The sequence below is a fragment of the Cyanistes caeruleus genome, chromosome 1, assembly GCF_971803275.1.
Source record: "Cyanistes caeruleus chromosome 1, bCyaCae1.hap1.1, whole genome shotgun sequence".
Lineage (NCBI taxonomy): Eukaryota > Metazoa > Chordata > Aves > Passeriformes > Paridae > Cyanistes > Cyanistes caeruleus.
In genome coordinates, this window is record NC_141701.1 from 89,770,732 (window position 1) to 89,795,795 (window position 25,064).

The following is a 25,064-nucleotide window of genomic DNA, read 5'->3' on the forward strand; positions in this document are numbered from 1 at the left end:
GCTTTGAAGGTTAGAGTGCCAGGGAAGTGAGTATTAAGGGACCTTTTCATTTGGTAAGATGTTTTTGTAGAGAACTCTGGAGTTGGTGTGATGTTTAATATTAAATTTCTCTATGTACACAAGGCATTTACATATAGCATTTGTCATTTTGGCAGATATCACAGTTTCAAAAAATACTTCAGCACCACTGCTCTGGTCCCCAGAGGCTGAAAGATCTCATTCCCTCTCACAACATCCTGCATCTAGCTCTAAAAAACCTGCATTCAATTTATCTGCTTTTGGGTCTCCCTCTCCTGTAAGTACTGCACAGTATTAATTTTAGTCAAGTTGAATGTGTATCTATTTTACTAACCCCTTACCATAATACCTTTCTGTAGTCACTTGGAAACACTTCTGTCTTTAAGACAAGACAGCTTGGGGATTCTCCATTTTACCCTGGAAAGACCTCTTATGGTGGTGCAGCTGCAGCAGCAAGGCAGACAAAAGTACAGATTTCTGCTTACCAGGTATGAGAACAGTAGTGCAGTATGGGGGAAAAACATAATTGAAATGCAGAAAGGGGAGCTTGGCTAAAAAACTGAACTTGAAAAATGAACTTGAAAAATGTGGCAACAAACAGTTCCTATCTTACACAATCAGCCTACAATTTTTGTTTAAATTCCTGTCTAACACTTTATGTAGAAATGCTTATCATAAAGCATGAGAATGACAATAGCATCTTAGCTGGTAACTGGGCAGAAGAAAGTGGACAGTTTCTTGTAGCAGGGGTTTCCTCTGTTACGTATTCCAAAAATTTTTGTTTTCTGTTTTGGTCTGCCTCTGACTGTATTATGGTAAAATAACATGTAAATAATTACAGTGATGGCATAACTTTGAAAACTTTGTTAATAGTAGCAAAAGTTATCTCCCTGATACTTGTCTGTAGATCTTACACAAACACACGAACTATGAACATAGTGTGCATTTATTGATATAGTAGTATGCAAAAGGCAAATCTGCTCGTCCTTTGCACTTTTTTTGTTATTGAGAGGGAGACATGCAGTCCTACATTATACATATATATGTATGTATGTATGTATGTATGTATGTATGTATTAAGATAATAAGGTGCTCTCTATTTTACTGTTGTTCAGATGGCTCTTGAGAAGAGCTTGTCCCCAGGTGTTCTTTGTGGTCTAAAATGAACTAGCAAATTAAAAGTCCTGACTGCTCTCAGTAGCTAGAGTTGAATCTAAGAGCAAGTCAGTAAAATCTGTATTGGTTCTTATTTGTTAAAATTAAAATGCCTGTTGTTACTAGAAAGTCAAAAGGAACTTTAAGGAACTGAGAATAAGTTTGCTGGACCTATTTTGGTAGTCTGTTTCTGCTATGGAACAAGGGGACCTACAATTTCCTGATTCAGGGAAATTTTGAACATTGTGGGTTTTCCTGACTTGGTGCTGGGTCAAACTACAGAACATTTTAAATTTGTGTGAGCTAGAAGTCCTCTTCGGTCAGCTGTATTTATTTTTTACAAAAATTGTGGATTTGTGAAAAGAGGAAGCAAATACCAGGCTTTTAGAGGAGAGACAAGCTTGTTTGTTGTTTTGTACAGCAAGTCTTACTCGCATATTCTATGTGTTGCGTGATCTGCTTCCTGTCTTCACCTAGTTGTGTGGGAAGCATGGTGTAGTTACATGAGAGGTGTAACATAGTTTTAAAAAAATGGTCATTTTTTTAAAAAAAAATTTTAAAAAATTGCAGTTAAAAAACTGAAGGTTTTTTAAATTATGTTCAGTCATGTGTTACAACATTCACTTTTTCAGGGTATTATGTTTAGATCTGTTGCAGTTCAAATCAGATCTTTATGGTTCTAAATAGAGTGAAAAGATCTGCAGTCAGCTGTAGTCTTGGGAGAAGGGAGGAAACAAGAGAAGTAGAAATTCTTGATGATTGTATGCTCTGTGTTAAGATGCCATGCTTATGCCATCATGAAACTCTGATAGCTGTTTTGCTACTGAAAGTACTTTCTGTAGCACAAGGCTTTGCTTCAGTTCTGTTTTCCTAATCACTTCTTCAGAGACCCTACAAGCCTAACATCTTCATTTTATGACCTTTTACATTTAAGGATTTCCTTTGTTGCTTTATCCCATGTGCAGGATATGCACTTAAACCTGTGTGAAGTCAGTATATTTTTCTTCTTCTTGCATTGAATGCTCTGTGAGTCCATTTTTCTCTGTCATTATGAGAGCATTGGTTGTATCACCAGTGTAGCCCTAGGGCATAAAATACACGTGTGCAACTCAGAATCCAGCATCATAACATGGGCAATGCTAATTTTTCAGCCACCGATAAAAAGACAAATGAAAGCTAAACAAGCAAATGTGCAATCCTATGGTGTGACAAGTTCCACTGCGCGGCGCATCTTGCAGACACTGGAGAAGATGTCAAGCCCTTTGGCAGTAAGTGGCACTCCTTTTAATGTTTTATTCCATGTGTTTGAAAAACATAGTAAATGTGCCAGTACAGGCTGAAGATGTTACTTAATGTCATGTCCACTTTAATTTATCACACCTGTTTTTTCAACAGGATGCTAAAAGGATTCCATCTTCCGTTTCTAGTCCACTGTCTTCTGTAAGTTGATCACAACCCCCAGTGTTTTTGTTAGATTGAACCCTCTCATAGGGAAAAAAACATCCTCTTAACATTTTGGCCCTTTTTTCCCTGCCAGCCTGTGGACAGGAGTGTGCTGAATGTGACTGGCTTCCAATCCAGACAAAACCAGGTAAGAACCACTAACATGTTAAGCTGAGATAGGTAACTTTCTCTGCTTTACAGCTCTTAGGAGAAAAGTCACAAACCTCAATGATAGCACACACATGAATTCAAGTTAATATTAGCCTTTTGTGATTTATAGCTGCCTTGGCTGTGTGGAAATTGCTAAAAATGTCTTTTCTATCCACACTAGATGAAGGACTGTGAAGAGTACTCAGGTGGAGAATTATTATCTTTTCATGGTTGTGTGCTGATATGTCAAGAACAACTTCTCTAGAGCATACCAAGTGGTTTTATCTTGTCCTGCAACTTGGGGTTAAGTTGCATGATAACATCTTTATTTCAGAAAGCTTTCTCTTGCAGAAATAACCAGAAATAGAAAAATAGTCATTAATTGTTCAAATTGTTCAATCTTGTGCAGATTTCTGTGCTTATTTTAAGCAAAAAAGAAATACTTACATTTTTTATTATCAAGGCAAGGAGAAAATTGGGAAATTGTTAAATTTTGTTACTTCTGTAAATTTGTGCTCCTAAATTCCTGTTTGGAAATAGCACTGAATTGTTGCTGTGGTAAATCGTTATTTCCTTATTTTTGTTTCAAATATGTTTGATTATTACATTTATTAAATTGTGAAACCACAGAAGGTCACTTTTAGCTCAGGCAACCAAAGGAACAAAAATGTTTTTTCTTCAATGCAAACTTCTAATCTGCTGTTCTGATGAGGAAGTAGACAGAATGTTGTAAAAAGTTTCTATGCCAATGGCTTAGTTAGGATTACAATTAATTCTGCAGTCACACAGGAGTTTAAAAACATCTCAGATTTCCTGTACTGTCTTTGGCCGTATGATAAATTACAAGAATGTTGAAAAGCAGAGCATGTAAGGTTTTTTACCACCTCTTAAATATCTCAGTAATTGAAAACACAGCTGATATGGATTCTGCATTAAAATTCAGAACCACACGTGTGATGAGGCATCTAAAAAGATCCACAGATTTGCAGCATAGACCCTGACATTGGTCAGAAGGTGGATGTTGCACACAGCTGTCACTGGGTAAAAATAGAGAAATTGTCTACTCATAATGCTAGAATTCATAAAATTTGGCAGGGAGAAAGGGTAGCCTATGATGAAAAGAGAGGACAGGATTGTATTTGCCCAGAAGAGGGTTGTGTGTTTTCCTGCTAAAGCGGACAAATGTGTGGCAGGATGTTTGAATACTCAGTCAAAAGTTCTACAGGTCTTTTTTTTGTGGTATTTTTCTTATTTTGAGGATCTACACCAGACAGACCAACTCCTAATGTATTGAACATGTAACTGGATTATTTTTTTCTCTTGTTGAACATACCTGTTTCACTGGTTTGATTTATTTTTACAATAATGTCATCTGCCTGGTATGTGAAGATAAGGTGACAGATGTAGTTTGTGAGGCTTTCGATGCTGTCCCTCTTGCATCCTTCTGGGCAAGTGGTCCAGCTGTGGGATGAGCTGGTTGAGCAGCAGGATGCAGAAGTTTGCAGTGAATTTGGCTATATCTGGCTGGTGGCCGGTCACCAGTGACGTTCCTCAGGATCAGTTCCAGGGCCAGTGCTGTTCAAAACATCTCTCAGTGACCTGGAGGCAGGAACTGAATGCCCCATTAGCAGGTCTGCTGATGGTATGAAACAGGGAGGTGCTGCTGACTCTCTTGGCAGACAAGAGTCCTTGCAGTGCGATCTAGATAGATTGAAGCATTGGGCAGTCATCAGTGGGATGAAATCTAACAAATCCGAATGCCAGATCTTCATCATTGAGATCGTGGGACTGAGTGCACCCTCAGCAAGTTTGCAGGTGACACCAAACTGAGCGATGCAGTTGACACATCTGAGGGATGCCATCCTGAAGGACCAGGACAAGCTCTAGAAGAAGTGGGCCCATGTGAAGGTCATGCAGTTCTGCACCTGGGTTGGGGCACTACCATCTGTTGATAATTATTTAAATAGTAGTTACATCTTAAGTTTCATTCTTCTTATCACCAAGGCTACAGATGATTTAATATATCATGGGGCCCTTTGGAGTCTTCCTTCTTTCTCTGTTCAGTTTAGCCAGTTTTGCAGAATGCACAGTGCTTTCTGTTTAATTATTAGCCCTTGTCTGTAAAAAAGCTTTGACAAGAAAAGTCAGACCAGTACTTTTAAGAGCATCAAATGCAAATCTAGAACATTGGAACATGCATTAATTAGACTTCTTCAAAAATATTTCACAATTTTTTTTTTAAAGTGTAACTTGAAAGGAAGAAAATGTAGAAAAAAACGAAACCCAGAACCTGGTTTAACACTGTTTAACATTTTCAATATTAAATAAATGGATTAAGCCAGTTAAAAAAAAAAAAATCACAATTAGGGCAAAGAGGAAAGGATGGGAGCATATTATTGTAACATGAGTTATTTTGCTTATAGGAATATAGCTTATTTTGTCTGTGAAGTAACTGCCAAATTTTGACACAGGATTCAGTCAGACTTTGACTTTTCCTGTAGCTTTTTGGATTTTACAACCAATTTTCTGGCGATTTCCTTCTGCAAGCTAAAATGTTTTCAGCACTTTCACATAGTTTTCACTGGGTGCTAAGACTGGTGGGAGGTTTATAGTTCTGTAACTTTTATCATCAGTAAATGATGTGGAAAGTTGGGTGGGTGCAAGGAGAAATTGATTGCTGCTTCCCTTTCAAAGATGGATTCGCAACATCCACCTGTGCAGAAACTTGTGACACCAAAGCCAATCTCCCTGACAGGGAGTCGGATTACGTATTTTAAACCATCTCTGAAATCAGCTACTAATTCCAGAAAAATTCACCAAAGGGTAGATACAGACCATCAAGTAAGTAAATTTTCATGTCCTAATTTGCCTGCTTTTTGCCAAATTGGAATGTGTCTAACCAGTCTAGTAAGCATCTTTCTTGCAAGAACACCAATAATGTACTTGAGGTAAGCATTAAGGAAAGACAGTGGGAACCATTGTGAAAGAGGTACTGAGAGGTTTTATGAATATAATTTTAACTTTGGCACACTAAGTAGTTGGTGCTTAGTTTCAGAATGTGGTGGTATGCTGTTGGGGCAGAGTCTATGCAGTGAAAGAATATTAAAATACAGAAACATGAGTTTCCTTTACATATGCTGCTGTTCAGAAAGCTGATGGAACATGCTGATGTTGTGTATAAAATATTACAGGTGAACTGTGGGGTCCAAGTGAGATTTCTAGCAATTACCAATTCAGATCACTTTCTTAATTACCCATTCTGGTCGCTTCGGTGTAGATGGAGTCCCTGATAAACTTTCCTTAAAACAATACTGGTATCTCTTTAAAAAAACCAAAAACAACACCCATGGTTCCAGTGTCATTCTGAATGGAAAAATGATCAACTATTAAGTATATGGGCTGAAGAATAAGTGGATAATCAGAGAACAAGCCTAAGCAGATGAGATATATTTAGTGGTATAAATAAAAAAAACCAGGGCAACACGGAATGTGTTTGGTTGTCTTCTCTTAGTGTTTTGTTTGTCAATATGTTCAGATAAATCTTGAAATAAATAAAACTTATTTTTCAGGACATGATAGACGAGAGTTTTCCTGCAGAAAAGCCTGTAAAATCATCTGAAAGGTATGACAAATCTATTAATTTAAAACACTTGAAAGGAGAAAGCCCCTTCCTTTGTCAGTACAGTCTGCACACTTGCTTCCTTTTAGAAGGGCAGGAAGAGTTCTCAGTAGAAGAGAATAGAGAAAGTGAAAAAAATGTGTGAGAGAGTTTAACTATTTGTACATCTTGGTGCTCATTAGGGGAGCAGCTGTTAGTTTCAGGTAATTAAATAATTGCTTGGAGTTTGAAGGCTTTGTCACACAGGAGTTTCTTTCTGAAAAATTCTTTATAATGTGAAATGTCTTGGAGTTCAGGAGTAAATTTAATTTTTAGAGTATTGTTGTCGTTGGTCTGTTTGTTTGTTCATTTATTTATTTATACAAAAAGCTAGAGGAAGATTGTTTACTTGTGTTCCTTACATGACAAAGGCACTTGTCTGCTCTTGTGAGTTTGCATGAAAAAAAGAAGCCCTTCAGAGTCATCTGAAGACACATACCAGCTTGTCTCTGAAAAAAAGAAATTCCAGGAGAGTTAGTAATTGTATTTCTTCTTGAGAAGATTGTCTTGCATTATGCTGCTTGCTCGGCATAGAATGACTTGAGATCATATTGATGGCTCTCCCTTCTGGGGAACTAATCTTTTGGGAAATGCTTGAATTAAGGCACTGTGTGCTCAGAAGATAGCCTTTTATTGAGGATTCAAACGTTTCAAAGAATTAGTATTAGGGAATCTGCTAATGTGTTGGCTCTGTGTTCATCTTCCAAGCAATTCTTATGTTGCCTTGGGCATTCTTTGGCTTGCAAAAAAAGCCAGAACCAACCCTTTGTTTTACAGTCTAATAGTTTGACTTTACAGGAACCATCTTTGGTTTTGGCAGAGATGCAAACAGATGTTATGTTTTAATTGTGGGTTTTCAAACTGTTCTAAGTTTTCTTTGGTATAATTCCTTTCTCCTTGTAGAAAGGAGATCCAGGAAACTGATACTGCTTTTCATTTGTTTCACAAGTTTTACTGCTTTGTTTCTACTTTTGACTTAAGACTAGATGGTCCTTTTATTTTAACTCTTCTATAAAGACAGTCTCTGTCAATTGTCATATTATGGAGTAGGAATACAGAGCTAATAAGGGCTAGAGTCTCTCCATGCAACTAACCTTCAGTACTTTGGTACATCTCTGTTCAATCTAACAAAGGCTGTTTAGTTTTTAAACCAGCATCAGAATTGTAGATTGGACTGACTTGCTTGAAGACAGAACTGTCGTTGCCCCTTAGAAGCTGACAAGTGTTAACAGAAAATAGTAATATGGGCAATCATAGACATGCTATAATTGTCTGAATAAAGATTTATTTTGACATGAGATTTTATTTCATAATTCAAGTTGATTGTCACTTTGGATTAGGGAAGGGTTTGAGCATATGGCTTTAAGGATCTGGCTTCCTCTCAGTGGTTACAGTGCTTAGCAGATGTTTGCAACTATCTGAGAGGTTTAGAACAGTTCTTAGTCCTCTAGAAACTTGACCTGATATCTTCCAGTGTCATCCACGTAAGGGATGACAGACTGGCAGTGGGATAAGCTTGATTTAATTTTTTTCAGGGATACTGCATTGTAATGCCATACTGCTTTTTGCTGTTATTATTCCTTAGTTCACTTCTGTTTTGGGATGTGGCATGGCTTTGGTTTGGTTTGTTGTTGTTGGGGAGGGTTTTTCTATGTGTGTGAGGCAGGGGGGTGTTTGTTTGTTTTGAGGTTTTTCTTATATTTTTTTCTTATTCTTTCCCCTTCTCATTTGGATTAGGGAGTATTTCTGGTTTGGATCTAGGCTTTTGTAATGAACAGAGAAATGCCTTTGTATGCCTTACAAAAGGGATCTGTATTCATGTCTGAAAAGACTTTTGGAATGTTGGCACACCCAAACACCTCTGCTGCTTCTGCTGATGGCCTCAGGAAAGCCAGAGCTGCTTATGAAGTTTCTGTCATATTTTCTTGCCACAGAAGTTCAAGCCTCTCAATTCCATAAGAACTGTTGGCAGCATTTCCTGTGTGCACATGCACACACACATGCCCACCCCCTGCCCATACATTTTTAGTTATTCTCCTATATCCCTTCAGAGATACATGCTCATCACAGAATCAGAGAACTGGCAGTCAAAATTTCCACTGTCTGGACTATTAAAAGCAAGCATTAGAAAATAACAGTCTAAATCAGTTCTTCTATTCCAGGTCTTCTGGATAGTCATCATTCCTTTATGGATGTTGTGACTGATGTTTTTTATGTATGTTATTATCACCGCTGCTCTTATTCAGCTTTTGCTGCTTAGAACACCAGCTATTTACCAGCTTTCAGGAACTTGTGGGATGTTTTTCTTCTGATTCTAATTAGCAGGCACCAGTTCTGGGATTAATAGTGGCTATAATAGCTTGGAACAATTATTTGATAAATATCGCACTATATTAGGAACGGCAAAGAAGTACAATATGACTCCCTTAGCTGCATTGTCCAAGAGAGCAAAGTTTATTTAATCTTCTTTTATACACATGTTCAAGAAGATCCGAGGGGTAAAACTCTCATTGGTCATTAAAGCAACACATCACCATCATTGGTTAAGTGGAACACCACCCCTTGTGGTGGAAGGAACAACACCTGCAGATTGTTGTCCTTTACCAAGAATTGTTTGGATTCTTTCTCACGCTTTGTCAGGCCAGAATGAGAAGCGTGTGTGACTTAGTTTCACACAGGCTCAGTTCCCTCCTTAGTTTTTGCATTTAGCATCTATAGATAAATGTGGGGGTTTTTCTCCTTCATTTTGCTTTCTTTTTAATCCCCTTCCTCAACCTATGTATTTTATTCTGTGCCAGCAATTTGAGCTACCCCAAACTTGATACTCCCGCATCCAACGGTCTGTCTTCAGGAGGAAGGATGGGTAGTGCCTGTGGCAAGATGAGAAGGGAAAGGGAGCGATACTGTGCATCAAGACCTGGACAAAAACAACAACTGGTAAGGGTCTTTCAGGTTAATTGATAGCATTGTGATTAATGAAATAAGTAGCTTCATTGCCTCATAGTAATTTACAATAATGCCATTTCAGTTTTCTGGGTGTTCTGCTGTGCGTTTCTCAGCAGGCTCCAGTTCAGTTTTCTGTATAAGTGCCCTCAACTTTGGTTTTATATTTTTAAATTCTTCCATTGTATCATCTTGGATATTCTTCACACGATAAAGTTTCTTATTTGTTGTTGAATGAATAAATTTGGTAGAGGTTTGTAGAGTTTTTAGAAAGGAATGAAGTGTCAAGTATAAAAGAAAAAGTTTTTTTATTTTGTTATTTTTTATGTAAGTCATGTAGAAAGGTGTGGGCTAAAAGCTTGAAGCAGAAGACAGTGTTTTGCATGTTTGCTAATGATCATTCACAATTTTTGGCACTTACTCAAACTCACTGAAGGGGGTTTTTTTCTTGTTTCAATGGGAGAACTCCCTTAATGCAATGATAGACATTACTATCCCAAGGATTGTCTTCTCACCTGAGTGTTACATAAGCTGCCTAATACTGGATCTTAAATCTAAAGAGGTTAACTTGGTCTTCTTGCTGATGCAAAATAAAGAAGTAGTAAATATTGGAGAATGTTTCTGTAACAGAAATGATTTTTCACCAATATCAAGGTGTGATAGACTCTTCAGATGAGATCTCTGAAATAAGTAGTCTGTGGAGTACATTAAATGTCTGTAGCAGCAATGTGCATCTCTGCTTAGTCACTTCCGAGTAGACGTTGGTACCACTGTCCAAAATGTGAAAAGGTTGGCAATTCCCATTTTAACCCTAGCAAGTCTAACCTTAGTAATCAAAGGGTTTGAAAGACAAGGGTAAGAGCAGAAGTTTCTAAGATACACTGATTTCTGAATTTTTAATTTGCATCCTGATACATGATACTGACTAAATTTACCAGAATGGGATCCTCTGGTAAGCTTATCAGGGTTTCATTTTTGACTTTCTGTGCTTTGGTTTGCTTTGGGAGTTTTGGTACTCAATGGAACACACATCCTTCTTCAAATATTATTTTTTTCCAAGTTCAAGTGACTTCAGAGACTTTGTCAGCTGTCCTACCTAATTTTGCAAGAGGAATACTTTTATACTTGCCATGAGGTTTGTGTTCTTAATTAAAGAGATTAGGGAATCATAGAATCCTAGAATGGTTATGTCTTTCTAGATCTTTATTAAAAAAAGGACAAAACCAAAAATCTTTTATTTGTGCCCCTCTCGTCTGCTCAGGTAATGATTTTGAGCTTACTTCCAGTATTCTTACTGGATAGGTAAAAATTTCCATGCAGTATTGCATGGAAACAGGCATGCCATAAATAAAAGTGATGTGGCAGACTTAATTGGGAGGTTCGGATTCCTTTTGAAAACTTGCTTTGTCTATAGATCTCTCTGTTACATTTAACTTTGTTAAGAAACTAATGGGGGGACAGGGCAGGAAGGTAGTCGGTCTCGTTAAAAAGAAAAAATAAAATTTGCAACTTTTAAAGAAAGAGAGAGACTAAAATTTAAAACTTCTCTAAAGAAAGTGAAAAATTAGATTTTGCAGCTTCTTTAAAGAAAAAATTAAACTAACAAAAATCAAAATTTTCACCTAGGAGATGGAGCAGGAAGAGCTACCTGAGGTACCCCTGCCCATCAGTACTGCATCGCTGCCGACGTTCAGCTTCAGTTTCCCCGCCAGTAGTGCTGTGTCCTCATCACCCAGCATTGTTTCAAAAGCAGTGATGAACAAGGTAAATCTTTACTGTATCTTGGGAATGCTTTTTTAGGGTCAGTATACATCCTCCTTGCTGAATCTTAGCTTTCTCTATGGTGCCCTGCTTAATTTAACTAATCTGTTAAATTAAGCGGGGTTGTATTCAGATTGGGGGGTGGAGAGGAAGACATATTTTGATATGGCTTCTGTCCATCTTATACACTCACTGGCAAGCTTTTTTTTATAACTCTTAGCTGTGGATCAGAAATATAAAACATCAGATTTCCCAGCTTCACTGCAGAATGTCTGTTATAGACAGTGAATTCAGGTAGCTGCTGTTGTTTCACTTGGACGCTTTTCTTTTAGATACAAACCTTAATTCTTTTGAAAATGCAGGTACAACCAGCAAGTAATGTTGGCAGTCCTACATTTGTATTTTCATCTCCAATTGTGAAATCTACCGAGGTGGAAGTGCTACCTCCATTATCTGTAAGTATAATAAATCCCAACATTTTCTCAAGGCTTTATTAGAATATTGTAGAACAATAAAACAAAATTTGCCCTGGTAAGGGGGAAACAAATCTATAGTTTTCTGACTTGTAATTTTTCACCCAGCAACGAGTTTGAAGACTGTATTTCAGATTATTATTTGTGTGTGAAACTTGATTAAAATTTCTTAGAATCTAAGAAAACCCTCTCTTTTCCACAGCAGATTAAGTTTACGTTTAGTGTTCCTGTCGTAAAGTCGTCAGAGCTTTCTGGATCCACTGATACACCAGTGACATCCATCCTTAGTCCAGGTAACAAAAATGTTTGCATTTCAACATTTCAACTCAACAAGTGCTAGTTCTCTCTCTCTCTCTCTCTTAGTATGTTAAATAGTTAATCTAATCATTTCTAAGCTTGTTACAAATTCCAGGCAAAGTGTGTTTTCAGTGACAAGTCTGCTTTTAATCAGATTTTAACTGTAATTTGTTGTAAATAAGGTCAAATTTTGAAGATTCTTATTTAGGAAGAATGAAACATGGAAATTCTTTTTCTAGCAAATGTGAATATATTTTAAGTGGATTTCTTTGTAAAAGGTGTGTTTTGTTTTATTTTTAAAGGTAGTGCCACTGTAAACAGCACCAGCAATAAGAAGGAAGAGGAAGAAGAATATGATGGGTTCTGCAAACCTGCTAAATTCTTAAAGCAAGGAAGTGTGTTAGACATTCTAAAAAGCCCTGGTGAGATAATGAACTCCTTTAAAAAATATTTTTGCAGAGAATACACTTACATATAGCTGCATTGATTTTTAAAAAGCCCAGCACAACAGCAAAAAAAAAAAACAACCAAAAAAACAACCCAGACAATTTGTCACAGTTAAGTCAATGTCAGCAGTAAATACAGACTTAAATGCTACATCTGTTAGGCTTGATGCCCCCTTCTGTTATAAGGGGCTTTCATTGCTGAAGGGAAAACTGGAGCTTCAAACCAGATGCATTGCTTCTCCTTTACATGTTAGGTTGTAATTCAAGCAAGTATAAAAATAATTAGTCAAAGAATCAATTTCAGTATTTGTTGAAATAAATAAAATGTATGTAGTTGGAAAGGAAATGTTTGTGAAATGCTTCACAAACATTCCTCTCCCACCTTCACCATCTCCAGAAATAAAGAATGGTAAAGATAACTTCATTCCTAAAGGTGTTTCAGAAGCTGCATATCTTTTGGCCTTAAATGTTGACAGTTCAGATGTAAATTTTAAGTAGCAGTGGGCTGTCTCACTTTAAAAGAAAAAAAATTTTCACGTCATTGAGATTGTTTTCAACTGTTGAGTAAAGAGTGTGTGTGTAGATGATGTTTTTTGTTTTAGGAAAAAGGACTTAATTGAACTTGATCTTTCCCATAAGCCTTGCAATACAGCAGGACTTTTTATTACGAAATCTATGTACAGCTTAAGAAGGCAGTGCATATTTATATTGCAAAGAGCTAAGTGACAGAAAATATGTTGTGTGTTTTGTTTAAGGAAGACCTGTGGGTGAAGTGGCATTAGTTTTCTTTATCAGTTTAACAGAGTTGGATTCTAAATCCACACTGTTGAAAGATTTCACTTCTAATATAAAAAAGACAACCCCAAAGCAACAATAACATAACTGTAAAAAGAGAAACTTTATTTTAGCTTTACAGTTAAAATGTGCTGATATTTAAGATGTGTTGCTGTAGCATTTTTGTTAGTGTTTCCATATTGGTGGTTCTTGTCTTCTGAAAGGTTTGCGCCTTTAAATAAAGAGTTGGCCTGTGCTCGGTGCATTTTGAGCAAAGATTATATATAAAAAAGAAGTGTGTTTGTCTTAATTTTCATTGCTTAGTTATTACTCAGTATTTGTGGGGGAATATTGTGTGGATTGCGGCTCCAAATACCAACTGCTGTACAGCTACTAAGTAAATGTGAGTCATCTACTATGGCAGAAATAGCTTTAGAAATTTGATTCGATTGGGCATGGTGTCTTAAAATGAAATTGGATTATTTCCAGTCTGTGACAGATCATCAGCTTTCAGTACTATTTGTTTATACTTGTATCTACCAGTGTAGTGGCAGATACAAATGAGACTTGTATTTAAGACTTTCTTGGAAGTGAAGAGTTAAATCAAGCTTTAAATAAGTGTTCTGTTGTGTCCCAGCTCAGCATATGAAATTTCATCCCTTTAGATAAGATTTCCATGGACTTCCTCTTGCACTTAGTTGTAATGTATAGTTGTAACCATTGACACTTGGTTTAAATTTGTAATGTCTACTATTATAAGTAACTTCCATGCAGCCAGGGTGCAGCTTACTTCATCAGTAAGACCTCTCCTTTTTTTTTTTTTTTTTTTTTTAAACTAGGCTTTATGTCTGGGAAATCACCCTCCTGTTCATCTGCACAGCCTGTTACGAGCACAGTGGTCTATACAAGGCCTGCAATAAGTAGTTTTTCTGCAGGTAAAGACACCTCTAAGCAAGCATCCTCGTTCTGGCAGTCTGACACACATGACCCGTGTGTGCAGAACAAAACCACAGATGGCAACTGTGTAACATGTGAAGCTGCTAAAGTGTCCACTGTTGAGAGTACGAAGCAGACGGTCAGTGTGAGTCCGTGTGTCTCCTCCAAGACTGCAGTCCCTACAGCAGGGACACTGGGCTTTGAAGACAAATTTAAACCGGCACCCAACACTTGGGATTGTGATACCTGTCTGGTCCAGAACAAACCTGAAGCTACAAAATGTATAGCATGTGACACACCAAAGCCTGGAACAGGAGTGATGCCTGCTCTGACAATGCCGATGGTCACGGACAACTCGGTGACAGTGACATCCACCACCAGCAGCACGGGCACAACAGTCACTCTGGGGTTTGGAGACAAATTTAAACAGCCAAAAGGCTCTTGGAACTGTTCAGTGTGCCTTGTACAAAATAAGGCAGAAGACAGCAAATGTGTAGCTTGTCAGTCTGAGAAACCAGGTTTGTTCTTCTCGGTTGTTTCAGTCTTAGTCTATGTGCATTTTTTAGAGAATAAAATATGTTGCATAGAAAAAATACTTTGAGCAGCATGGCTGTAGGCCAGACAGGATGGATTAGTGGCTCTCTGCAGGAATGGTTGTAGGCACTTTGGAGGTCTTAGCCCAGATTTCAGCCTGTCACATGAGTTGAACCGATTGTGAAATGTATTAGTGCAGAGCTGAACTGAAGCAAATAAACCGCGCTTTACCGCTAGTAAGGAAAGATGACTTGAATGGATGTCTTAATTAACATAAAACCAATTGACTGGTTTTTATTGGGGAAAAATGCAAACTCCTTGCAAGGAGCTAAAAACTACTGGATTTGTTGGGGTTTTGTTTTCCTCTTTCAAAACACAGGTAGAAGCAGTCTTTGCACAACATGGCTTAAAATGTCTCCAGTCAGCATTTATGTGGAATTGAGCAGAGGTATGAAGCCAGATTCCAAGTCAGTGTAGTCTTTGGCTAGTTGTCTTGTGCTGAAACATAACCATATGTTCAGCTATGCCTATGGTAGCTTTTCAGAATATGGATACCTTTGTTTGGGAAGGTCAGGGTTCTTACAGATCTTGGGGAGATGGGCACCTTCTTCAGTTCATTTCTGGGTTGTTTTCCATTACATGTCATTGGAACTGATTTTGAGACAATTAATTTTTCTAAGCACAAATAGTTATTTTAGTGTTAACTTGTATTGGCTCTTAACATAATTTAATGTCAAAAACACATTTGCAAATGCATCCTGGAGGAAAAAAAATAGTTGTCAAATGGATTGCACTGTTATAATCACTGTGTACTAAGAGTGGAATTTCTTCAGATAAGATAATGTATTTTAGAGGAAGCTTATTCTCATAGACTTCCAGCTTCAGAGTGGTCAGCTGGCACTTTTGTCCAAGACTCTGGCCATTGCAAGGAGGAATTTTGGAAATGAGGATTTTCCATGAGCACCACTGTGCAGAGAATTGCAAAGTTACATTGTGTTTGTCAAGGAGATGAGTGAAGCAAACAAAATGGGAGGATGTGAATTTGCTGTATGTGCTGTGGAAAAGAAGACCCATTCCTATCTAGGAAATGTTACTGCTTTGAATTAGAGAAATTATCTTGTGTCCTTCTCTTGCATGCCACCCTCATTGGTTCACTGTAGGTGAAGAGTGCAGTTGTGTGATGCTTTTGTGCCTTTGGGATGTCTGCTTCACTCCTGACACTTGTGGAGCTGAAGTTTGCTCTTGGGGTGCAGCGTCAAGTGCCATATCTTCCTTTACAGAGGAGAAAAGTCAGAGAGCCAGTGTTGGATTTCACACCTCAGCAGCAGTAGGTTTCTGCTGCTGTTAAAGGCAGTGTAGTTTTTGTGGTGAGCACAGAGTTGTGGGTTTGGATGCTTCCAGTTTCTTTTTTTCTTTGTCACTATATAATTTTGGATGTGTCCTGTCCTTGTGACTTGGCTGATGAATCATCCTAGTAAATTCTCAGCCTTGCATCATTTGACAGTGATCATTAACTTGAGTGATGCTAACTTGGACTACCAGTAATTGGTGTCACCAGGAATTCTTTTATTAGTTTTAATTCAATACAGTGCCTGTAATTTACATCTGAAATTGGCTGTGTTGCTGTATTTTATGAACTGCAGTTGCTGTTTAAATGGCACTGGTTCAATTTGTGCTTGAATTCATATATAGATTATAAAGAAGGATCCAGGTGTTGCTATTGTTTACATTCTCAGATTGTATTTGACTCAAATCAACTTGTAGCTTGATGTTTTTTTACTGTTACACCTGTGTGCTTTGCAATTTGTGAGCATTTCTTAAAAGCTTGGTGTATGATTTAAGCATGATGATTAACTATCTTGCTTCTTTCTCAGGGAGTTCAGTGCCTGTGACCAGTAGCAGTGTTTCTGCATTTTCTGCTTCTTCTGGAGGTTTTCTGGATTTAGACAAATTCAAGAAGCCTGAAGGAAGTTGGGAATGTGAGGTCTGCTTGGTCCAAAACAAAGCAGAAGCCACAAAATGCATAGCCTGTCAAAATGCGAAGCCAGGCACCAAAGCGGAGCTCAAAGGTAATACTTGCTGAGAAGAACAAGGATGTGCATTCTTCAACTTTTTTCTTTTTTTAAAGTAATTATTTTTTTAAAATAATTTGAGTATGGCAAAACTGTCCATTTGTCAGGAATTAGGAATATTCCATTCCATTCCATTAGGAATATTGCTTAAATAAGATTGTGTGCATATGTTTCCAAAACCATTCTCCAGAAAAGGACTGGGTTTTTTAGAGGAAAGCTTGTGTCAGTGACGTAGTTATTTGTTTCAAGCCTTTATGTGTTGTTCATTTGGAGTTTAGACTAAAACTGTGGTCTTTCAAAGAGCTCAGCAGTGTACTTTTCCAAGCCAGGTGCTGCATAGAAGAGCACCATTGCAAAAAGATACGTGTATAGAGGAAGTGTGGAGTTTCCTTACTTGTCTGTGTGTGTAGGGTGTGTTTTGTTGAACAGTTTTGACTGGAAAAGCTCGAGACTTAGAATCCCAGCCATGTAGCTAAAGCCTGCATGTGTTACATCATGTATTGCAAACTTGACATTGTTGCTTATTTTTGCAGGTTTTGGTACTGCTACTGTGTCTACAAATGCTGCAGCGCCATCATTTACATTCGGTGTCCCGTCATCATCCTCTGAATCTTCTCAAACATTAGGTAGCACAGGAAATTTTAAATTTGGAGAACAGAGTAGCTTTAAGTTCGGCATTGCATCCGAATCTGCATCATCCAGCACTGTGACTGGAGGATTTAAGTTTCCTACTGCTTCAGGGAACTTCAAATTTGGAGTTTCTTCCTCAGACTCTAAATCAGAAGACAGCAAAAAAGAAAGTAAAAGTAACAGTTTTACTTTTGGACTTCCATCTACAAGCAGTCAGGCTCCTTCAACATTTCAGTTTGGAACAACGAGTCTGGGACAGCAGGAAAAGAAAGAGGAACCAGTTTTGGGAGGTTTTGGTTTTGCTACAAGTTCTACTTCTTCCATAGCTACTAATGAGACTAAAACTGGAGTCAGTGGCTTCACTTTTGGAACTATGGCAGAAAAGGATGCAGCATCACCTGCTTTGCCATTTAAGAAGTCAGATGAGAAAAAGGATGAAACTGTTTCAACGAAGGGAGGCTTCTCTTTCAGCAGCGTGGAGTCTGCCCCTGCCACGCAGTTTGTTTTGGGAAGGACAGAAGAGAAGCAGGACTCTGTCACTTCTGCTGGTCCATTAGCATTTGGAAAGAAAGCTGACAATGAAGAGTTAAAGGCACAGCCTATCTTTTCATCTGGGACAGCTGAGCATACCAAAGAGGAGAGCACAGCAAAACCTGTATTCAATTTTAGTTTCGGTAAACCATCGGAAAAGGAAAGTGAGCAGGCAAAGGCACCTTTTGCATTTGGGGCACCAACCAGTACTTGCGGTAAACAGAACATCTTTTGCCTTCACTTCTTGGTTCATGTCTATCAAATAATACCTCTGAGGCCGCATTGGACAACATCTATGGGATTTCTATACTACCTGCAGCCTGTCTTTACTTCTAGTTGTTGATGTGTAGACAATATGTGGCAATTTATTTGTAGATTTCAGTGAGTTTTAACATGCTTAGACAGAGGAAATTGCCACACCCTAAGGAACCTGTATCACTGCTTGTGTAAGCACAGAATTTGTACCGTCTCAGTAGTAGCAGCTCAGCTGGTGGTAAAATCTGTAATGTGGTGCAGAACAGAGGCCTCATACTACTGTTATTTTTTGTGATGAAAGGGAAAGAGAGAGGGAATATCTTATTTCCATCTACTTGCAGCTCTTCTGGTTTCTCTGCTGCTGCAAAGGTAGAAAAATCACTTCATTTTGTACAGTTTTGTATTCCTTTAATTTGTCGTTAGTCTGCATTGGAGGATTAAAGTTTTTCAGTGAGGGTTGCTGTGTGAAAAGTTCTCGGTGGTTAAACTCTGTTTGTGTGACTCAGTAGTAACTGTGTTTCTTCTTTTCAGATCAAGGAGCATCCTTCAGCTTCTTGAGCTCCAGTTCCTCCAGCACAGTGGTACCCACCACTTCAGCCAACAGCAGTGGTGTGTTTGGCAGCACCCTCTCTTCCTCAAACCCTCAGCCAGTTCCCACTCCCTTTGTGTTTGGACAACCCAGCAACACTGTGACCAGCTCCGTTTTTGGCAATCCAGCAGAATCTGCAACATCTCAGTCATTCGGCTTCTCTCAAGAAAACAAACCAGCAACCACATCTTCCAGCGCTGGCTCAACTCTGACTCCGTTTCTCTTTGCTTCAGGAGAGAGCAGTACCAATGCAGCAAATTCAGGATTTACTTTTGGAGCCACAACTACATCAGGTTCAACAGGTATGTTTTAAATAGCTGTTCTTCTCATTATCTCACTTTTACCATTATGTAGTGGACTAAGGAAGTACTGTTTCATATGTTACTTTGGAAAATATGCATGCTAAATGTACGGAAGTAGAGAAGAATACTGAGGATTTTATATTCAGCAGTGTTAATTTGGGCTCGTTGTTCTTCAGTGTGGGAAATAGTTTAGGAATGAACTGGCACCAGAGCTGTTTTATGCAAAGGACAAACCTTTACTGGATTGCAATTTGTACAAGAGCTTTTTCACCATGAGAATGATAATTTATTTCTTCAATCACTGTTAGTTAAAAGTCAACGAATTACACGTTTTTGCTCCTATACCTAAAACTCTGAATTCCTGGAAATACTGTCAAGCTTTGCCAAGTCCTTCCCTCACAAGTATATATAAATGGAATACCTCAACATGCAATTAATGCTGCTTAAGGGTTGGTTTCTACTAAGGAACATAGCCAATGCATGTTAATTTTTTAGGAAAAAAATTAAGAAAGGACAACAATAAGAAATACAGAGTTTCTTCATGTTTTATGTTTGTTACTCCACTGCCTGAATTGCATGAACAAATGCATGACTCAAGACTAAATCCACCAAATTATCTGTATTCCTATGAGCCGTGCAGGATGTTGAAAATAAAACTGAATCAATAAGGGAAATGCATTTAATCTAGTTTGATCCTGGTGACTTAACTTTGTCAGTCACAAAAGTTTAATTTGCGCACTTTTTTGTGTATCACGGAGAAAACAGTACTAAATTACAACAACCAAAAGATCAATTTAAAGTGCTTGCAAATCAGTAACTTTTGGTGTAATTTTGTTAGTAGGTGATACCATATTTAAACATCTTCACAAATTCAGACACTTAAGTTTTACCATGTAACTCATCTTGGAAAGAAAGTTAGCCATTCCAAGTTACGGTGCAATTAGAGGGTATTTCCTGTTGCATGAGCATTAGTAATGCTGTTTAAAATGTCCCTTCTGCATAGCAAATCAGCCACGTACATTCAGAGTCACTGTTCAGTTGCATTTCATTATTTTTGCTGGCCATGCAGCTCAACAATTGGGCTGGTTGTTTGTTTTGATGGTAGATAGAGAATTACTGTGGTAAACCAAGTTTTTGAGATTACTGCAAGGTTAATTTGGCCTCCAGAAGCTGATAATGGTAAGCAATTGAACAGGGGAGGGATGCAGTTGCTGAAAAGATACATGTTCTCCTAGTCCTAAGAAATCGGGCTGTATTTTGAATGTCTGAAAAATCCAGTTTGAATGAATATTCCATGTATGTGGTAGGAACAGCTTTTAGTAAATACAGATTAAAACATTCTGTTTGTAGGAATCTGTCCATGATGTTCATGTCATGAACAACATGAAGAAGCAGCGAGTGCATTTGAGATATAATGTTGCCTGACTCTCATAAGCACAGTGTTTCTCATGTTGCTTAAAAGAAAATTCCTGTAGTGGCTGAGGTGTAGTATCTGTTTTATATGCTCACGCAAGTAGTTAGGAATTACGATGAGTATTCAGCTAGCAGACCTGAGGCTTGAGAACATTTTGTTTCTGGATTCATTCTTGAGGGTGGGAGGGAAGGGGCCCATGCTGACATCCCTCTCTGTCCCCTAAGGGTCATCGTCTTCGTTTCTGTTTGGCTCTGGGCCTCCAGCGCCTGCTGCTGGCCCAGCCTTTGGCGCCAGTCAGCCACCAGCATTTGGCCCAAGCCCAGGCTCCGGCCAGCAAAGCGCTCCGAGCTTTGGATCGTTGTCGACAACGTTGTTTTCTCCTGGCTCTCACCCTGCTCCTTCTGCCTTCGGCTCGGTGACAAGCAGCACTCAGCCCTCTGTGTTCGGACAACAGGCAGCCAATCAGCCAACTTTTGGCTCTGGTACCCCCAGTGCTGGTGAGTGCCACCCATCCTCTTCCCTTTTGCTCTCAAAGATTATATATTTTATTTTCTTTTTCATGAAGTGCACCCTAAATTATATGGAAAAAGATGACTTTGGCATTGCACGTGTATTTAAATATAGGATTTGCCCTCCATAAAAATAATGGCTATAGGGTTGTCATTTATGTCCCTGTCCTGACTGTGGAGACACAATGTGCCAGGGGTGTCCAGCTTCACAGTAAGCCTTCTCCACAGGAGACTTAGCAGACACAGCAGTTACAACTCTACAACTAAATTTTGAGCTTTATTTTCTTTAGAAACCTAATGATTAAAAGGAACTGTTGAAAACCAAGTAGTAAACACTGGTAAGATTGTGCACACACGCTGCAAAATTGTTATTTTTTGATTTGAGAAATTCTTAGTTATCTGACTTGAACAGGCTTCATTGTATAAAATACAGTCAGAATTATTTGGAAGGTTTTTAAACATTTATGGGTTAAGACTGTATTAAGATCTTTTTACTAATGAAGTATAAAATGCCATGGGAAAGGGGCACAGAATGAACCTTGTAACTTAAGAAAGACCTGTTCCATACTAGTAATAATTAAAAAATAAAACCAGTGCCAGAATGTCTGTTTGATATCACATCAAATACTGAAAGGAAAAAGCCTCCTTTTTTCCTCTCAGATGTTTTACAGAATAGGCTCCGTTAAAATTAACCAACATTTTTGTACTAATCAGTAGATTAGTACAAGCAGATTAGTGCACAGCACAGTACTCAGTCAATCTTTCATTAATCAGGTAGCAGTTTAAAGGTGAAGTTCTCCCTGGATTTTCCATATTACTTATTAGTTTGCTCTGATGTTTGGAATGTTTGGGGTTTTTTCAGATGAGGTGCTGTTAGCACATTAAAGGAAAGGAAGTCCCCAGATCCACTGCATGAACACAAAAGTTTACCTGAATATAAATTTACAGTTTAAGACTCAATTAATAAACCTCAGTATGCACAGGTATAAATTTAATGGTGGCACAGAAGTTAGCAAACAACTAATTATCAGTGTGCCAGCAGCATTACTTTAAAAATTCCCCAATCTGTGTGAATGGATTCATTCAATAAGCCGTTCCTGTAGTAATCTGACATTTCTGGTGCACCACCCCCCCAACTTTGTCATCTTGAGAAATCTGTAAAAAGAATAATCTTTAAAGATAATGGGGAAGAACATGAGGATTTTCCTGGAAAAGATGAACTCAGTTTTCAGCTTTCTTACTTCTTTCTGCTTCCACCCCATCTTCCCAGGTTCTGTATTCCGGTTTGGAAGTAGTACTACTAATTTCAGCTTTCCAAATAACCCAGGAGTATTCACTTTTGGTGCAAATCCTCCTGCACCAGCAGCTCCTGCACCGCCTTCTGGCACTTCAGGATTTTCGTTCAACCAGCCTCCAGCATTTACAGTGGGGTAAGAGACCGTATCAGAATTTCCCTTGAGCTTCGGGTAATATCAGTGGACAGTGTTCAGCCTCTACTGCTGTTAAATCATGAGGTGTTCAGATGAACCTTGGAGTTTGAAACTAAATTTGGCATCCTTCCTTGTATTAACCTGACTGGCTAACTAAGCACCGTTATCTGTGAAGGAGCCTAGCTGTCAGGAATGTCACACATCAACACATGTGAGCTTGTCTTGTTCTTGAAAGGTAGAACCTGTATCCAGCCATTATGCTGCTGCTTACCTTCTGAATAAGAGAGATTTAATTGGTTTCTGGAACTCTCTTCCTCCTGTTCGTCACTTGCTGCTTGTTGCCAGCTGGTAACTAGTGAGACAAGACTATGAAAGTTATTCTGGAATATCTACTCAGTGCTGCTACTGAATTTTCAGCTACACTGTCCTAAACTCTGAACTACTAATTTCTTTTAATAGGACTAATGGGAAAAATGTTTTCTCTGCCTCTGGATCTTCAGTTGCTGGTCGGAAGATAAAGACTGCAGTTAGACGTAGAAAGTAAACGCCTGATTGGTAAAGCATCAAAAACATTGGAAGCAGCTACTATCCTGAATTGTCCAGCTACTATCCTGAAATGTCCAGCTACTACCCTGAATTGTTCAGTTACTGGGATTGTACCTCATGCTGGCTTGTCAGAAGTCAGATCTGCCTAAAGGAATATAAAACTTAGCTTTCCTGTCCTTCCCTCCCCTCTCCCTGTTAACGTATTTTTGGTAGCAAGTAAAGTTGGCAACAAGGCTGTTCTCAAGCAAAAGTCTCAAGTTACTTCTTTCACTGACTCGGCATGGTCTGGCTGTAGCCCTGAGTAGAGCCTGCACAGTGAATGGCTTGTTGATACCTCTTCATCCGCACCACTACGTGCGCTCATCCGCGTTTACTGACGCCTCGAAATTGTAATTATATCAGCGAGGGATGCTGTATAGAGTAGAGAATGTTGATAATGAATGATTTCTATGCTGAGTTTGTGCTGGTGTATGTGTGAAGTGAGTGAGTTTGGGTGTATTGTGCACTAAAATTTTCTGATAGGGGAAGACTGATTAAAGGATGATCCATGCTAAGGACTTGTTAGATCTGTAGTTCTTCATTTAATAATTATATGCTATTTCTATATTTTCATTCTTACAGCCCTTTATCACCTGTCTCGCCTTGTTATTTTATTATGAAATGTGTAAATACAATTTTGTTTCTCTATGTACTTTTTTGGCATAACAAATCTGTGAAATTGAAATTTTAATTTTGTGTGTTACAGCCATTTTTGTTTAGTATCGTCTCAGATTTTATGTAAATCCCATTATTCAAAGTTGCCTAAATCCATTTAGAAAATCTTTAAAATTGGGAATTCTTAAAGTAAGTTTATTGGCTTTTCTGATCCATTTTTGTTTGGACCAAAAACCAGTATTGTACAAAGTATTAAGTATATATTTTTATATTTACTGAAATGGACTGTGGTGACTTTGGATAATAAGGAAAAGTTTAATATTAAAGCCATGTTTATTACAGTATAATTAACATGTTAAACCATGGGATAAATGCCATCAATAAAAACTGCGAAATATTACCTGGCAATTTTAACTCTCCGTAAAGGCATCCCCAGCTGTAACTGTATGAGGTGGTTCCCTCAACCAGAGCAATGTCTTGTGCTTTCTTCAACCTCTGCTTTTTCACACTGATTTTAGAAGATCTTAAGTAAGTTAGAGGTCTCCTGTTAGGAAGAATTATATTGTAGGCTGAAGGTTGGAGCAGCTTATCAGTGTGTCGGCTGACTGCAGTTAATTTTTTGTAGTGCTATTAAAAAAATCCAACCTATTGTGGGTCAAGATTCACCACTGTTCTAACTGAAAAGATTGTAAATGAGTAATAGGGGGTGGGCATTTCTGTAGCAGTTACAGGAACTTCTTGGAGAACAGACATTATTCTACTAAAATGAGAGGAAATGCTTGTTTAGGGGACCCACAGCTGAATTTGTACCAAGTCTATCAGACTTCTCCCAGCTATAGAAGGGCAGAGACCTGCATCCCTCTCAGTGGTGTAAATGTCTTCAGAGGCACTTCTGCCATGCATCCTGGCACTGCTCCCTGCTCCTGCAGCTGCTGCTGGTACAAGGTGAGATGCCTTTCAGGCACAAGCTGGACATGACAGGAGGGCAAAGGCCAACTGCTCTTTTCAGGTGTAGGGCTCCAGTCGCTCTGGAAACAGAATATGTTCTAGAAACAGAAAATGCTCAGCAAGTCGCCTTTCAAACCACACACACACTCACTGCTATTCGGGCAGTCAGATCATGCCACTGTGGCCATGAAAGGATTATAATCTATTAACTGTTTCCTGCTGTTGTCCAGAAGTGAAAAATGCCACAGATTTCTTCTTTCTCCCCCTTAGCACCTAATCACCTGCCATGCACTTGCCCATCAAGCAGAAACAAGCACGTATCTGGGATGCAGCTTGCATAAGAGACAAACTAAAAGCCAGCCAACAGCACACTGTATACATGTTTCTGTGGATAGTCTCTGTGTTCCTGCATTGAAATTGTCTTTACCTCCTGTGGAAGGGGTGGTATTTTTTGCAGGGTAAGAGATACCTTTCCTTACACCTGGCAGTAATAAAGTTTTAGCTGACAGTGTTGTTTTCCCCTTCCTCCCCCTTTTGAATTCTAGATTATAGGTCACTGCTGCATTAAAGAGAATAAAAGTTCTTGTTGTTGAGGC

At 38.5% G+C, this 25,064-nt stretch overlaps 1 protein-coding gene and 1 long non-coding RNA gene across 10 annotated transcripts in view; one reads left to right on the forward strand and one right to left on the reverse strand.

The window, feature by feature from the left end:
* The window catches only part of NUP153 (nucleoporin 153), a 44,294-nt gene extending 20,374 nt beyond the window's left edge, over positions 1-23,920 (forward strand). For 3 of the 9 annotated variants that reach the window (XM_023919695.2, XM_086841724.1, XM_023919697.2), the window contains exons 4-22: positions 156-295; positions 378-506; positions 2,325-2,441; positions 2,569-2,613; positions 2,711-2,764; positions 5,461-5,607; positions 6,336-6,388; positions 9,223-9,361; positions 10,994-11,131; positions 11,491-11,583; positions 11,804-11,894; positions 12,201-12,320; positions 13,958-14,572; positions 16,463-16,657; positions 17,194-18,036; positions 18,608-18,967; positions 20,606-20,878; positions 22,161-22,320; positions 22,780-23,920. In XM_023919695.2, the coding sequence (XP_023775463.2) occupies positions 156-295; positions 378-506; positions 2,325-2,441; positions 2,569-2,613; positions 2,711-2,764; positions 5,461-5,607; positions 6,336-6,388; positions 9,223-9,361; positions 10,994-11,131; positions 11,491-11,583; positions 11,804-11,894; positions 12,201-12,320; positions 13,958-14,572; positions 16,463-16,657; positions 17,194-18,036; positions 18,608-18,967; positions 20,606-20,878; positions 22,161-22,320; positions 22,780-22,864 (3,797 nt within the window). In that variant the 3' untranslated portion in view covers positions 22,865-23,920. The remainder of the gene's footprint in view (positions 1-155; positions 296-377; positions 507-2,324; positions 2,442-2,568; positions 2,614-2,710; positions 2,765-5,460; positions 5,608-6,335; positions 6,389-9,222; positions 9,362-10,993; positions 11,132-11,490; positions 11,584-11,803; positions 11,895-12,200; positions 12,321-13,957; positions 14,573-16,462; positions 16,658-17,193; positions 18,037-18,607; positions 18,968-20,605; positions 20,879-22,160; positions 22,321-22,779) is intronic. The other 6 variants (XM_023919696.2, XM_086841730.1, XM_086841710.1 and 3 more) reach the window with 3 other exon arrangements.
* On the reverse strand, positions 22,592-24,496 carry LOC147655728 (uncharacterized). Its single transcript, XR_015273803.1, has 3 exons — positions 24,372-24,496; positions 23,922-24,064; positions 22,592-22,672 (listed from the first exon to the last, which is right to left on the reverse strand). It is a non-coding gene; the product is annotated as an uncharacterized LOC147655728 (long non-coding RNA).
* Between the last annotated feature and the right edge of the window lie 568 nt (positions 24,497-25,064).